Raw genomic sequence first — 15,895 nt, 5'->3', positions numbered from 1 at the left:
ATTTTATTAGATGTATCATTTTTTAAATTACAGACTTTTACGCAACTTTTGGTATAAAAAGAGATAAAGACAAAAATAATAAAATAAAAAAAGGTTCATGTGATATGAGAGAGATGGAGTGAATTTATTGATTAAAATTTAAAAGTGAAAGTAATGCATAAAAGTGATGCATTTAATAAAAAAAACGGAAAAAATTGATAATTTATACGTATTTGGCAACAACCTACTCAATGGTATTGCTAATAACTTTATAAGCTATTATTTTGACTCATTGCATTCCTATGATGTAACATTCACCAAAAGACATTTTTTAGCGAGGGCAAAAAGAATTTTCATTGAGTGCTAGCTGCCAAGCCCAAAAAAGCCATTAATTAGCTCAAAAATTACCAATTTAAATCTCATAATTTTACCAAATTTTCCAAAATTGCAAAAATTCAATCGAATAATGTTGATATTTTTAGTAGGTCGGTCAGAGTAGATAGCACCACATGTAATATGAGTATATGACCAGTGAATTGATAGATTTTGGTTGATTTGGACATAGCAAAATGGAACACAACTTACATTGGAATTTGCTTTATTTCAATTATCATTTTGCTTTGTTGGTTCTTGGTATGAATCAATACATTTTTGCCACAACATTATCATATGAATAAAATATTTGTTATAAAATGCATTAATATTGTAATTATTGTACATTTGCATTCTGTTTTTAGCCAATTATTTCGGAAAGTATTATTAGAAATGTCACAATACTATAGAATATTGATACAAAAGTTTGGAAAGATACTTGGATTAGCTTACATGTTTTTTTTCTTTGTTTTTCTCCACCACCTCACTTTTATAGTGACAATGGACAATCTATCCAAGAAAAAGTTATAGGATAGCTATACCAAATTATTTTGGAAAAGGATGGACCTGCTTGATTTCATTTTGTATTCTATTAGAGGTCGTGTAAAATAAATTGTGTTGTTAGTAAAAAATGAATTTAATGGATAACAAGTGTCACGTCTTCCCTTCTTCGCTTTCCTCTTGTGATTAGTTAAGAAATTTATATTGATTGGCTATAAAAAAAAACTACAGCATATGTTGTATACCTTTCCTTCCACTTAAATATGAACTTTTGCTTTATCAAATCATGTTGATTATTATTTTGATGGGTGATCATGTCCTATTTTTTTATTACATGTAATATTAATATGTAAATATGTACTTAACTATAACCACCAACAACTGTACCCAAACCACATTTATTACCAAACTACTATAATTAACCATTCCTTTTTGTTTTCAAGCCATATAGCTTACGTAGTACTTAAATAAGTTTCACAAGAGAGAAATCCAACTATATAGGTCCTTTTTGTTTTCAGCCCATATAGCTTACTTAAATAAGTTTCACAAGAGAGAAATCCAACTATATAGGTCTGATAAAAAAAAATTAAGTTTGACAAAAAAAAATTAAACTAACAATAAAATAGGCTACATTAAATAATATATAGTTCACAAAAATAGGCTTAGTTTTGTTCAAGTTATTTTCACTTCTTCACTTTATTTTTATTTTATTTTTTCAAAATTTAAGGACACGTAAACTCAAATAACATTAGTGGTTCCAAGATAAATTCTTATAAATTTAGATAATTTAAGTTAAATTCAAATAAGTGATTGAACTATATTAGGTAAACTAAACACAGTCTAAGGATTAAGGCTATTAGAGAAAATAAGTTTAGATCAGATCAGATAAACAAATATAAGGTGAACTAAACATAGATTAGCCTAGTTCTCATATCATGCAATCCCAATTAAAAATTAAAAAATTGTATAATATAGTTCTTGATCACTACTTCCACTCTTGTGTAACTTCTTCACTTTGTTTTTCTATTTAGAAATTGGAAAACATACAATTAAGGGTCTTAACTCTTCAGCTTAATTTCAGTTCAGTTCAGTTCAGCTCCAATCAATTTAATTCAACTCTTAAGTTCCTTCTCTCATAAACAATTCATTTCAGCTCTATTCAGTTCAGTTCAATTCAGTTCAGCTCAATTCAGTAAATTAGAACATGTCCTAAAGGTTAACAATCACGAAGTTAATTATAAGCATTAGTGCATTACTAATACTGATCCGAGCTTATAGTTTTTCATAAATTCTAAAACTCAAACGAGTACCATGTAGAAAATGCATTTAATAATTATAAGCAATTGTGCCGTAAAAATATCGATCTATGTGGGATATACAGATATACTTGGCCTTATGAAAAAAAAATGATAAAATTTTTTATATGCATTATTCCTACTAATATAATGTAATAAATATACTCCCTTCAAAAAGAAGTGTAATAAATATATAAACACCGCTAAATTAAAAAAAAAGAACAACAATATCTTGAGATTTGAACTAGAAATATTAAATTAATTGCAACCAAAATAACATTCCACATATCGACTCATGCAAACATTAGCCATTTTCCTCGTTCAGATTGATCGAGTACGTAGAACTGTTGTTATTAAAAGTTTGAACCGAACAATTTATATGAATGAAGACGAAATATTTATGAAAATGAACAAGTTATAATATAGTTAGAGGGAGTTATCTATCTTATCTAGCAACTTATCATGAGGTCACAGGTCTTATAAAATGTCCAGCGATTCATAAGTGCACATGTTTGAATGAGGTTTTAAGATTTTATCACATCACTAAATTGCCCCACGACAAACTTTGTAGTCAATTTAATTCACCTATTTCATTAAATTCGGGAAATAATAATAATGGATAAGGTCAAATTCGACGGAATTACAATTGACATTAATTCGGTTGATTATATTTTTTTAGTGTATAGGAAGTTACAAAAGGTAGTGATGTACATTTTTTTTTTGAAACAGGTAGTGATGTACATGTACTGTATTATAATCGGTTGATTTATTGCTGGTTGCGGTGGTGGGCACGGTCGTGTTTGTAAGCCCGAGGTTGTTTTTGGAGCAATAGAATGATGAGAATCTTCATTCATCCTGCTCATCTTTCATTCTATAGTCCTTTTCTTTTTCAGTTTATGCAGTTTTGTCAATTGAGAATCAAATAATCGAATGAAGCATGGGAGCATCAGCAATGGCTTTGCAATTGCATGCATGGGTCCTGACACGTTGGCTGAGTTTTGTGGAATCTACTTGTAACTCGTGCCACATTCTAGTACCACCTACATTTTTTTTTGTTTTTGTTAAGGAGAAATGCCCTATCAAGCCGGAACCTCTCATAGGTTCTCTTAACTTGGGTTAGTGGGCTAGACACTTTAGAAGTAGGGTGGAAGGTTAAGGGAATCCCTATTCCCTACCCCCAAAGTGTCTCTAGTGGAATTTGATCACACAACCTCTTAGTTGTGAAATGAAAACTTGACCACTAGACCAATTAAAGCTATGTTTGGTTCTAGTACCAGCTACATGCCTAATCTTAATAAAATCCATATACGGAGAATATTTGTACGAGATATTTCCTCCATATCAAATTAGATGAAAATTCAACCTATCTCTTACTTCGTATCAAATTAGATGAAAATTCAACCTATCTCTTACTTCGTAGTAAATAAAAATTGATATTTTGAAAATACACAACTAGTTCATCATGTTTCTCTATAAAATAAAAATACTTCATATTATTAGTATTGCTATAATTATATTTTATGACTAATCAGCAATGAATAATGGATCATTTTTCATTACATTTTTACGTAGGAACTCACTTGGAATCGAATTTTTTTGCATGCACACTTGCATGAACGATTGAGCGTAAACATTTGGCAGCAGTCAATATACATTTGGCAGCAGTCAATGTAGTTCTAGAATGAGTCATCTTTCATTTCAATACATTGCCTTCAAAATCACTCATTTTTTTTACCTTTGTAAATATTTGGATTTCCTTTTTACTTTTTAGAAAACAGATCAAGTTTTCCAATTTGTTCGAGAAACAATAATAATGTAGAGGACACAAATAAAAGGTGAACTACCTTTCCATTCAATTCAAGAGAGTTCTATCACTTTTAGGAATCACAATTAAAAGAAAAAGAAAATTAAAATAAAGTTCTGGTCTATAAAATATGAATCTTATTATTGTACAATAACATTTTTTTTTTTTAAATGACTTTAGCATAATAATTAATTTAGATCTCCTCTCTTTTTTTTTTTTTTTTTTTTTTTTTGGGTAACAATCATCGTCCAAACAAGTGAAAATTTTAGTAATTCTAGGCCCTCACATAAACTTCTATCAAGAACAAAATTTGTTTTAGTAATTCTAGACCAGTAGACCCTCACATAAACTTATCAAGATTTATATCGTAAATTCAAAACAATGTGTTAGTTTAGATAAACTACTACTAGAGGGCGGATGAATAGTAGTAGGTTCCAATCGCGGAACTTAAGCGGAAATAAACAATTAAAACGTAAAAGGAACTTAAAGCACACAACAAGTTTTACAAGGAAACCATCTAGTGCCCAACTGGAAGTAAAACCTCGGCCCTATTGGGACTTATAAAGAAATTTCACTAAAATAAGCAACTCTCCTAGTACAACCTATTACACAGACCTTTGCTTTGCAAGTTCCACCACGGACACTTGCCTATATGATAAGACACCTCCTACAAGACCTAAGACACTTCCTAGGACCCTTTTTCTCCCTTTACCCAGGACACTTCCTAGGTGACCCAAGACACCTCTCAGGTTACTTTCACTCACTGTGCACTCACAGCTACCACTCAAATTTTAGAGAATTCAAACTCATACACAAACGTCACCCCAAAATTAATTACAACACAAAGACACACTCTAACACATAAATGGAAAGCTACACATGAAACACGAAATCAAAATGATGAAGCTTAAGCCTTTGGCAAACTTACTCTAAGCACTAAGTGGTTTTCACGCTTAAAACTCTCATTTTGCTTTGCTGATTACTTCTATATTTATAGAGGTTCCTCAGCTCACAAAGTAGGGTTTTCGAAAATAAGATAAGTTAAACAGAAATCTGATCTTTTCTCTTTAAAACTGAAACCAAAACATATTTAATTTCGCTTTATTTTAAAACCAAATTTTATCAAATTCGTTTTAGTTAAAAGATAGAATTTTATGAAAAAGATAAAACCGAGTTAAAACAGATTTTAAAAGATAAAATCAAATAAATACTTTTTCATAAAACTTATAATTATCTTTTACGAATTGATTAGTTTGCCAAACTTTATCTGATTTCTAATAAGTTCCATGCATAACAACCATTAACATGTTTACATCAACCTACAAAACAAACTTATCTTTAATACAACTATAAGTTATGAAGTCCATCTTTTTCGGTTGAAATCTCGATCTTTGCACTGATCCTTGATTGTTGAGGCTTGCCCCAGCATTACACCGGAACCAGGTCGTTACAACCCGTTTTGAAGTTCCTGTTAAGAATCTTCGGGAAGTTCCATTTCTGGAACTCTTCTTCTGTCATTACTTGTCCTCATGGATCTTCTAAAGTTCCATTGTCTCAGTTTCTACTTCATCTCCCAACGCTTACTGAACCTGCAAACATCACAACACTAGAAAATCCTTATTAGATGGAAGTTTGCTCAATTTTGAACATCATCAACATCAAAACCTCATAAGGGTCAACACAATGCCTTTTATCTTCTTCACACAACCACACTAGTACGTGTTGCATATATTATGCATGATATCCAAACTCACATGTTTCACGGTTTATTTTTGTTAAAAACTTACAAGTAAAAGTTATGTAAAGTTCATAGTATTTTGTAATGACTTTATATGACTATAATTAGATCACACATACTTTTCAAAATGTGCTCAAAGACGTGTAGAAGTACTTGGTATAAGAATTTTTTTTTTTTTAAGTGTGAATAATTGGTTTGATTCACATCTTAATAATAGTAGTTTACTAGTTTAGCTAGGGTGTGTTTTATTCATCTGATTATCACTAATATGAACTTACCTAAACTTTATTATAATTGCAATTATGACATGAGTAACCCTAAGTAGAACATAGTTTTCTTGAACTAACTTATCTTAAATACCTTAACTTATCTAAACTTTTGAGAACTAAAAAAGTGAAATAGGGTGGCCCTCTCGTACCTGGCGCGAATTAATTCCACTTTGAAGGAGGGGTGGATGAGATTCAAACCCGTAACCTCTATGTCATGTTGGCTCCGATACCATGTTAGTTGACCAACTCAACCAAAAGCTTAAGCTGATAGTTGAGGCCCAGGAATATGTTCGATAGAGTATAAAACATATTTTTGGGCCTCAACCATCAGTTTGCAGCTTTTGATTGAGATGATCCTTTAACATGGTATCAGAGCCAGCGTGACATAAAGGTCACGGGTTCGAATCTCATCCATCCCTCACTTTCAAGTGGAAATATTAAGCGTTGGGTATCATCCGCTTGAGCTTTTGGTTGAGATGGTCCTTTAACAATATATGCTCTAATATATAGTCTGATCTAACCTTGTATTTTTTTCTAATAACAGGTGATTTCATGAATCACCAAGTATCGTATCGCGCACACAGTATATACACATACTAGAAAAGACTGTTGAATAGTTTGGTAACGTACCGGCTGGATATATACCCTTATCCTTAGACCATGAATGGATAAAATCAAATAGACCAACAAGGCAACAGTCGTCATGGTGTAACAGAATTTGATAGCCGTAGATTGGGTGGCTCTCGATCTGGCCCTTTGAGTGTACGTGCGTGTTTGTGTTGACGTTAATTGGTCGACATATATTCATATTAGGACAGTACAATAGGAGGACTTAGAGTTATAATATAGATCGAGTATTGTACAGATCATATAACTAACCATGCATTAATGTGCACTTGTAAAACTATTAGACATTCTCTGTTATGTAAATCTTTGCATAATGCATGCATGCATGGCAGTATGCATGACACACCATAATATACTTTTTACGTCTAATTTGCGGTTAAAGTTGTGTTGTGTATATACTTGTGTGCAAAGCACCCTAAAAATGTTGTGTTGTACACTAAAGTATCAAAGTTGCAGCTGTCTAAAACGAACATGTGATCGATGTGGAAGTAGAACTGTAGAAGTACCAAGTACCATTATAAGTTTATAACTTAGCTTGTCAAAAGCTAGCTAGCATGGAATCTTATTTTCAAAATACGCCCTTTTATATGTTTAAAATTAGCAATTGTTTATATATGTAGTGAAAGTAGTACGGTAGTATCTACCCGATCTTAATAAATTTTCTGGTATCTCAACAAATGGATAAACGAAACAAATAAAAACACAATAATGTAAATATATATAATATATAATGAATATATTTTATACAATACGGAGTAATACTTTGCACTTTTCGTATGCATATATCGAATATCGGAATTTGTGTTTGTTCTTAATTATGTGGGTTAGCAATTAGGGTACATGACAATTAAGTTTCAAACACAAAAAATGTTCTCGTCAATTGAGGCTTTGTACTCTTCTCAATAATTATACTTGTATATTGTTTTTGGTACTCAATTTATTTGTTGAAATACAAAAATAACTTCTATTATATTGCTTTACTTAACCTATTTTTGCAAGGGTAACATATTTTTGTTGAGCTTATGTCAAAAAGTAAATAAAACAAAAAAACAAAGTGTGTCAAACTTTTGGGAGAAAAAATGTTTCGCTATAATTAACAACTTAATTTTGTGAAAATGTACTTCTTAACTACTACTATACATAAAATAAGTTGAGGATGTTCCATTTTATTTATTAGCAAGACACCAATTTGGCACATACTTTAAAAAAGATCCAAGACTATGTATGTAAACCAGCAAATTGATTGATATTATTTTATCTCTGGTGCGAAGAAAGTTTTAATAAAGTTATTACTATTTATATCTTATAACTTTTATCCTCTATCAATATCAAATCAATTTCTCAAATAGTACGTTACTGTGCCAAAAAAGTGTGTTGTAATAAGTATAAAAAGTTCTAAGAAAGTATAATAGAGAATCTAAAACATAAGTTTTAATCACATAAATAATTAAATTCAATAAAAATAATTCAAGCGAAACAAAAATAATCTAAGTTCAATAAATATCCGGCGAAGAGCACTAGGCCGAAGTATTGTGTAACAGATTGAGGAGTATAGAGCTAGTGAGTATGTGATCATAACATTCATAAGGAAACAAAAACAAAGAGGAAAAAGGAGGCATACATAGTGTGCAAGTAATTGAAGGATTAGTGTGATTCCTTCCACAATTGTTCAATTGATAGCTGGTGCTTGATGGCCCTATAATTACAGAAAATACAAGTTTATCAATTAATTAACTATACATTAATATTGTTTAGGCTTCCAATTATTGTTGGCTACTTTTTTCAGAAGCAAAATTTCCATGTTTAGCAAATCAATTAAAAACTTGTCACGTTTAAAGGTTAATAATCATTATTGGGGACGAAGAATCCTATAGCTGGTTTTAGGTTAATTAGTCCACACGCTACTTCACATCACAGTACATAATTTCTTGATGAAGTGAACTAAACAACTTTATTAGGTCTCCGTGTACTATATTCTGTCACTATATAATTAATTGATTAATTAGTTAAACAGTCTACTATTATTAAATTGAAAGGTAACTTCTAATAATTTGTGTATTTTTTGTTTACACAAACTATATATCCACGAATATCTCTCAAATAAGATAGTCAAATAATAAATCATACACTCGAGAACATCATTCTGCCCATGTTTTTAATTCACTATATAATAACACAAGGTTCATAAAACATAACATGAACCCAAAACTTGCAACTTGCCCAAACAAAATAACGTTATTATATCAGATTTCGTATACAAGTATTCAATAAAATGCAAATATATAGACACGAAACTCAAGAGGTTACCCATTTTCACAATTGCTCATATTGTCACTATAAAACTACTTGCATGCAAGGAGTTGCAAGTTGCAACCTTCTCCCTGAAAAATGTTAGTAAATAAATAGAGACGTGAAACCAAAAAATTTAATAAATTTCATTTATCGTTTATTTTCACTATTGCTCATGCTTACTACTCTAATTTTTTCTCCTAAAACTACAATTGCTATTCAAAAAAAAAAAAAACTACAATTTTCTCTCTAAATAAAAATCAATAAGAAGTTTTTCACTAATCATAGATTCTCCCCATTTTCTCTTCAACTTCCAAATTTCCTCTTTTAAACTACAATTTAAAAGTTACAATTTTTAAATTTGTTGTAAATTGTTGAACATTAATAGAAAGTTTATGCAATTTGACATTTGGAGGGGGGGTTCACTCTTTAACTTGCACTACTACAGTACTACTTGTGCAATAGCCTGTAGAATACAAGACGCAACAATGCAAGCTTATATCACGGGTGATTTAAGAGAGTTATATGTGCCCATATCTTTTACTTGTGCATCGTCGCACAATGCTCAATATACACACGAAAATATAAATATATAATTGTCGATAATATTTATCCACCTTGATAAAAAAAAAAAAAAAAAGCTAAATAATGTCTCTAATTAACTTGCTCCTTTATTTTTTACCAAAGATAATATTTGAAGAAATAAATAGATAAATTTACTAATTGAATTAGTTTAGGGAAAGAATAGTTTGGAGGGATGGAGTACAGGTGCGTTCTATTCACCTGATTTTTACTTATCTGAACTTATCAGAACTTATCTGAACTTATCTGAATTTATTAAAACTTATTAAAACTTATTTTAGTTGTAATTTGTACTTGGGTAACCCTTATTAGAACTGGTTAAACCTGATCTGAACTTATCTGAACTTATTACACCTGAAATAAGTGAAAATAAGTTATTTAAATATATCTCATATTCTTGTTTCATGATAAGTTATCACAATATCATGCTTTATTATGATATATTGTATGTTCTTTAAATTAAAATAAATATATACATATGATTTTTTTGGTATTTTAATATATATATATAGCTCACGTTCTTTAATTTTGTGAAAGAAGATTGGATATGTTCATCTATTATAAATGGTATATTCTTTTACTTGAAAAGTATTTTAATTTCTTTCACTTTAACTTAGTTAACCATCATAATTTCCATGTATTTAGAATTTCAAATTTAGAATTTTAGACGTATGATACTTAATTACTTATAATAACATAATCACAAAAATCTTGCCTATAACTTATAACAAAACAATAGACCTTATCATCCTTAACCTTAACAATTCTTATTAGATTAAATTTCATCCAAAGTCTAAACTAATTTTCTCTCAAGATCATAAAAAATTTACACAATTCCGATTCTCAAAAAAACTATCAACCAAGGCCCTCCTCCCAAAAACACAAAACAATTCACAAACTGAAACAGCCGAAGTATGTTATCCAATGGAAAATAGCAAATTGGCATTAAATTTCAACCTTATTATAAAATTATTGCTCCCATATACGCTATAATGTTATATCCTCTATGTTATCTTCAATCATTTATTTCTATCTTATCCCTTTTTATTTTTATAATTTGGACAAATAAACCACCCATGATTCCATGAAGGCTAAGGCACCGTGACATAATCAAAATTCAGGCTCTATACCACACGTCCACAATTACTGTCTACGCTGCAAATCAGACTAGAAACATAAACAGCTAATGATAAGAACAAATTTTAATAATCCCAACCCGTAAAAAAATGCGGGTTAAAAATTATACTTCTTTCATTTCTTTATACTGTGTTTCGTGAAAAATGTGAAAGAAATTATGTAAATTCAGTGAATAAATCGAGTATAGTTAAGGGTGTGTTCTATTCACCTGATTTTCACTGATTTGAACTTATTTTAACTTATCTGAATTTACCTGAACTTACCTGAACTTATCTGAACTTATTTTAGTTGTAATTTATACTTGGGTAGTCCTAATTAGAACTTATTAAACCTGAACTGAACTTATCTGAACTTATCTAAACTTATTACACCTGAAATAAGTGAAAATAAGGTGAACAGAACACACCTTTAATGTGTTAGTCAGTTAAGTAGGACGTAGAATCCAATTAAAGCGACATTTGAGGGGTAAGTAAGCATAGAATAGTGTTAGACTTATTAAACGGAAAAGTTTAAGGTAAAATGTGGATAAAATATAGGTTATATAATGAAAGATTATCAACCGAAACAATAATTAAAAACCTGATACAATAGGAAAGCGAAGTTTTAATAAAACATCGAAAAGAAACGGAGGAAGTAAAAAAATTTTTTTTTTTTTTTTTTTGGAAGGGAGGGGGGGAAGGGAGGAAGTAAAAGATATACTAGTAGTTACCTCCCAAACCCAATTAAAACCCTTCCCTTTTTTCTCTCTCCCTCCTCACTTCTCTCTCCTACTTCTCTATATAAACGGCATTAGCATTTCCCAACTCCCTCACTTTAATACTAAATCTTTCTCTCTCTTTCTTTCTCTTTGACATTCACATAAAAAACCCAGTTTATAATTCGAGTTTTTTATCCTTAGAAAACTTAGAATATTGCATAAGAAAAACATCCTCTGTTTTTCCCCTGTTTTCGTCAACACTTCTAAGTACAGAAACAGAAAATATGACTAATGTTGCTCATTTCATCTTCGGTGTTTTTGGTGGGTTTTTCATTTCTTTAATAGTGTTGCTCAATTTTTATTGTTTCATCTTTTTGTTGTTGTAATTTGAAGCAATTTTAATTCTGTTTCTTGAATTTTGTGTTTTCTTGCAGGAAATGCAACTGCTCTGTTCCTCTTCTTAGCTCCAGTGTATGTTGTTAATTTAAAAAAAAGTTAAAAACCCATGAATTTTTTGGCAAGAATTTAATGGGTTTCCATTTTTTCACAATCTTATCCTTTAATTTCGAAGATTTTCTTTAAAGAAAAGTTTTTACTCTGTTTCTTCTTTCTTTTGTTGTTTTCTGTGTAATTTTTGAAAAAAATGAAGCAAATTTCATTTTTCATTTGCACATTTTCTTGGAATTATTTAATCATTTTTGTCCTTTTCTTGACAAATTTACAAATTCCAATAAATACTTATTTTTCTGAAACTAAATGATGTGGGTCTTATTCAATCAGTAAGATCTAGTAATGAATTTAGTTGAGAAATTAATTAAATTTTTGGTACCAAATATATTAATTGCAGTGTGACATTTAAGAGGATCATAAAGAACAAATCAACCGAGCAATTCTCTGGAGTACCTTATGTTATGACTTTGCTCAACAACCTCCTTTCTGCTTGGTAAATCCCTTTTCTCTTATCTTCTACAATTTCTTCAATTTAATTTTTAGATAACTTTTTTCCCTATATTTTAGCTGTAATTTCTCTTTTTTTTTATGGGTTTTTTTTAGTGGTTATTAAATAATAAATCATGAATAATGTGTACTATGATGTTACACTTTTAGCATATCACTTTCCAAAAATGGAATTTGGTCACAAAATTCAACATTTTAATCTACCAATAGTTTACCAAAAATAGAAATTGTTATGACCAAGTATCTAACATAGATCTTAATTAATTACATCAAATTATAATAATGTTGATAAAAAAAATGTTGAAACATACTAATATACTATATGATCATGTAACATATAACAGGTATGGACTACCCTTTGTGTCCCCTAACAACATCCTAGTGACAACAATCAATGGAACTGGTGCAGTAATTGAGAGTGTTTATGTGATTGTTTTTCTAATCTTGGCTCCAAGAAAACAAAAGCTTAAGGTCGGAGGTCTACTACTTATCATCCTCTCGATTTTCGCCACCGTCGCGCTTGTTTCAGTCCTTGCTCTTCATGGCAACAATAGGAAGGTTTTCTGTGGTGTTGCTGCTAGTGTGTTTTCCATCATCATGTATGGTTCACCTCTTTCTATTATGGTAAGTTTTATTTGTTAAATTATATGTTACGTTTTTCTTATAATGTAATATTATGTTAATAATGTTATTGTTCTGTTAAGTTGGTTAAGTAGTTACACATTATAATACGAGTAAATAATGTGTGTTATTAATAAGGGTCTTGAAATGGAAAATTGTTGGACCACCCTAAATTCTGCCTATAATGGGATGACAGTAACAAGTTGCTAGTTGTTGATATTCATCTATAATTAGGATATAAGGTTGACATGAGGTTACATATCCCCAATATGTGGATTAATTATTATTGATTTTGTTTTTCGGTAATTAAGTAGTAGACCGTCTTATTAAAATGGAAAGAAGCGTAAATTCAAAACACCAAAGGAGATTTGAATCCAAAACTCGAAAATTGAATGACTATACATTAGGACGTACCCCGGTACTTCAAGATTTGCACCTAATGCAGGTAGTACATTTAATTTAAAGAGGACTTACGTTTGTGCAATCAGATTTGTTATAAGGATAACTAGCTATTATTTAGTTTTGTGCATTTGAAGACTATGATATAATCTGTATTTATTGAAATTGGGATTAATTAGTTTAATTCTTAATAATGCAGAGATTGGTGATTAAGACAAAGAGTGTGGAATACATGCCATTCTTGCTATCACTCTTCTGCTTCTTGTGTGGTACTTCCTGGTTCATTTTCGGATTAATAGGCCGCGATCCTTATATTGCTGTAAGTATTTCATAATCACATTATCATAATAATATGCAATGTTTAGTAAAATAATTTCTAATTATAGGTTAAATTAATTTTCTGTACCCTAATTATACACTGTAGACCAAGTTCATGTGAAATGCTAGAATTCTCTTCTATGTAACAACAATAACAATGTAGGTAGAAAATGATTAATTTTTCTGTTGTTTTTGAGGGGTATGTGGGTCATTACTCATAATTAAGCTACATTAAAAGTTTGTTAGTGCTACAGATTACTTAAAAAAGATATTTCATCATATAGACATATACTCTTGAAATGGAATATTTTCTTAGCAAATATTAAAGTAATTTTTTATTTAATTTGGAGGGGTGTATGGTAGTTCCTTGTCACAGTCTTTGAGCCCACAATTTCCTAGAGCATGAAGGTGATCACTCATTTAATCACTATGTGTACAACTTTGCTTTGTTGTTTTCTGATTGTATTAAAGATCTACATAGGCAACAATACAAAATGCTCGGTTTTAGATCGGATATAGGTCGGGTTAGAGAATGTTAAAATTCATGCTAGAAACTAAATAACGTATGTAACTAAGGGACCATTTTAGAAATATATAGTGGATTACGAGAGTTTAAGACAATGTGACAACTCACTTAACACGAAATCATAATCTTATATTCGTATTCCCTATGTTTTGGGCAGGTACCCAATGGATTTGGAACAGCACTAGGAGCAATGCAATTGATCCTCTACTTCATATACTATGACAAGAACAAGATTCCTGAGGAAAAAAGGAAGACTACAACAGAACATGCAGTTGAAATGGGCCTGAATGGAAATGGGAAGGCCCAGGCCCATAATAATATCCAAGAAGTAAAGCCCAACACGCAACCTTCCTTAAATGGACACGCCTAATATTCTGTCTACGTGTCACCTTGTGTTTAGCACAGCACATTGATTAAAAATTCTGATCCTCTGCAATTATTTTCCTTAGAATTTTTTTTTCTTTTTAATTTTCTTGTAGTTATCTTTCGCTTTCTACTTTTTTTTTTTTTTTTTTTTTTGGGTTGTGGTTGGTTAGGTGTTGAGGTTAGGTTAAATCCTCTCAAATGCAAGTGTAAACAATTTGTGTTGGGAAATGGCAAAAGCTAGCCATTTAGAAAGGACAATACCAATTGTAATAATATTGGCAAAATGAATATAAGAACGGTTGCTAAATTGTAATGTGACTAATGTCCATGTAGAGGAAATTTTGCTTGACAACTGATGCAACGGGTAGTTTTAAAGGTTTGCGTCTAGAAAAAGTGAATTTTTAGCATGATAGACAAGTTATCTTGTTATAAATTTATGATTTTCACACATTCATACTAGGTTTAGGCTAAGAAGAGGTTTGAAGGGATATTATTACTTATTAGGATCTTCTTACGTCCATATTTAAGCAAGTCAAAATAAGTACATGGGAAAGTGTTGTATGTACAATAATCTCATATTAGGTCGCAACTATGAATTCACAACATAAGCTATACTTGTATTGATTTCACAATTCACCTTCAAAACAACTGATTCAACAAGTATATGAAGTGTTAAGTTGGTGTTGAGTATATGTTAATCCTTTGTCCTAATATTAGCTTTATTGTATCAGCACAAATGATTGTGGACATGCTTGACCCAATGAATATGCTATTTGTCCAACACTCTTAATTGGTGATACTATATGAAACGTGATCAACTATTTATAAGATTCATCACTTAAACTTTATAGCCACACAATATTTAAGGGTGTAAGATTTAGCGTTATATTTGTATAATTGGTAGTAAGGGGAAAATGAATCGATGATGAATTCAATTTGACTTATTTGGATAATTGGTTAAAACTAGTCTACAAATTTAAATGGACTAAGGCGGGACGGAAGAAGAGGCAAAGAAAACATAAGATATACTATGTATCTATCTATCCTTGTAGAGTTGGGCATGTATCGGACTAAAAGTCTAAAACGCAAACCTATATACTAAGGGCCTGTTCTCATTGACTGAACTCAGCTGAACTGAACTGAACTGAACTCAGCTGAACTGAACTGAACTCAGCTGAACTGAACTGAAATGAATATTTTATAAGAGAAGGAAATTAGGAGCTGAACTGAACTGAACTGAACTGAATTGAGCTGAATTTCAACGTAAGAGAACAAGCCCTAAGCCATTGGGCCTCGTAAATTTATCAAACCATGATTGGAGCAGGTTTCGGGTTTAGGCTAAGGAAAAACTTATGTCGAGCTCATGCTGATATGTAATAAAGGCTTTTGCTTGACGTACTTGTTCCACGTGTCATGCA

At 30.7% G+C, this 15,895-nt stretch overlaps 1 protein-coding gene across 1 annotated transcript; it reads left to right on the top strand.

Moving 5' to 3' along the window:
- Positions 1–11,425: 11,425 nt before the first annotated feature.
- Positions 11,426–14,789, top strand: LOC145614873 (bidirectional sugar transporter SWEET1-like). Its single transcript, XM_081669941.1, has 6 exons — positions 11,426–11,611; positions 11,725–11,761; positions 12,138–12,233; positions 12,592–12,871; positions 13,467–13,586; positions 14,269–14,789. Exons 1-6 carry the CDS (start codon positions 11,575–11,577, stop codon positions 14,479–14,481), a joined length of 783 nt encoding a protein of 260 aa, XP_081526067.1. The 5' UTR covers positions 11,426–11,574; the 3' UTR covers positions 14,482–14,789.
- The last annotated feature ends 1,106 nt before the right edge of the window (positions 14,790–15,895 follow it).

This window comes from Chenopodium album, chromosome 25, assembly GCF_948465745.1.
Source record: "Chenopodium album chromosome 25, dcCheAlbu1.1, whole genome shotgun sequence".
Taxonomy (NCBI): domain Eukaryota; kingdom Viridiplantae; phylum Streptophyta; class Magnoliopsida; order Caryophyllales; family Amaranthaceae; genus Chenopodium; species Chenopodium album.
Note: the sequence above shows the minus strand (reverse complement) of the source record. Positions and strands in the feature narration are given on the sequence as shown.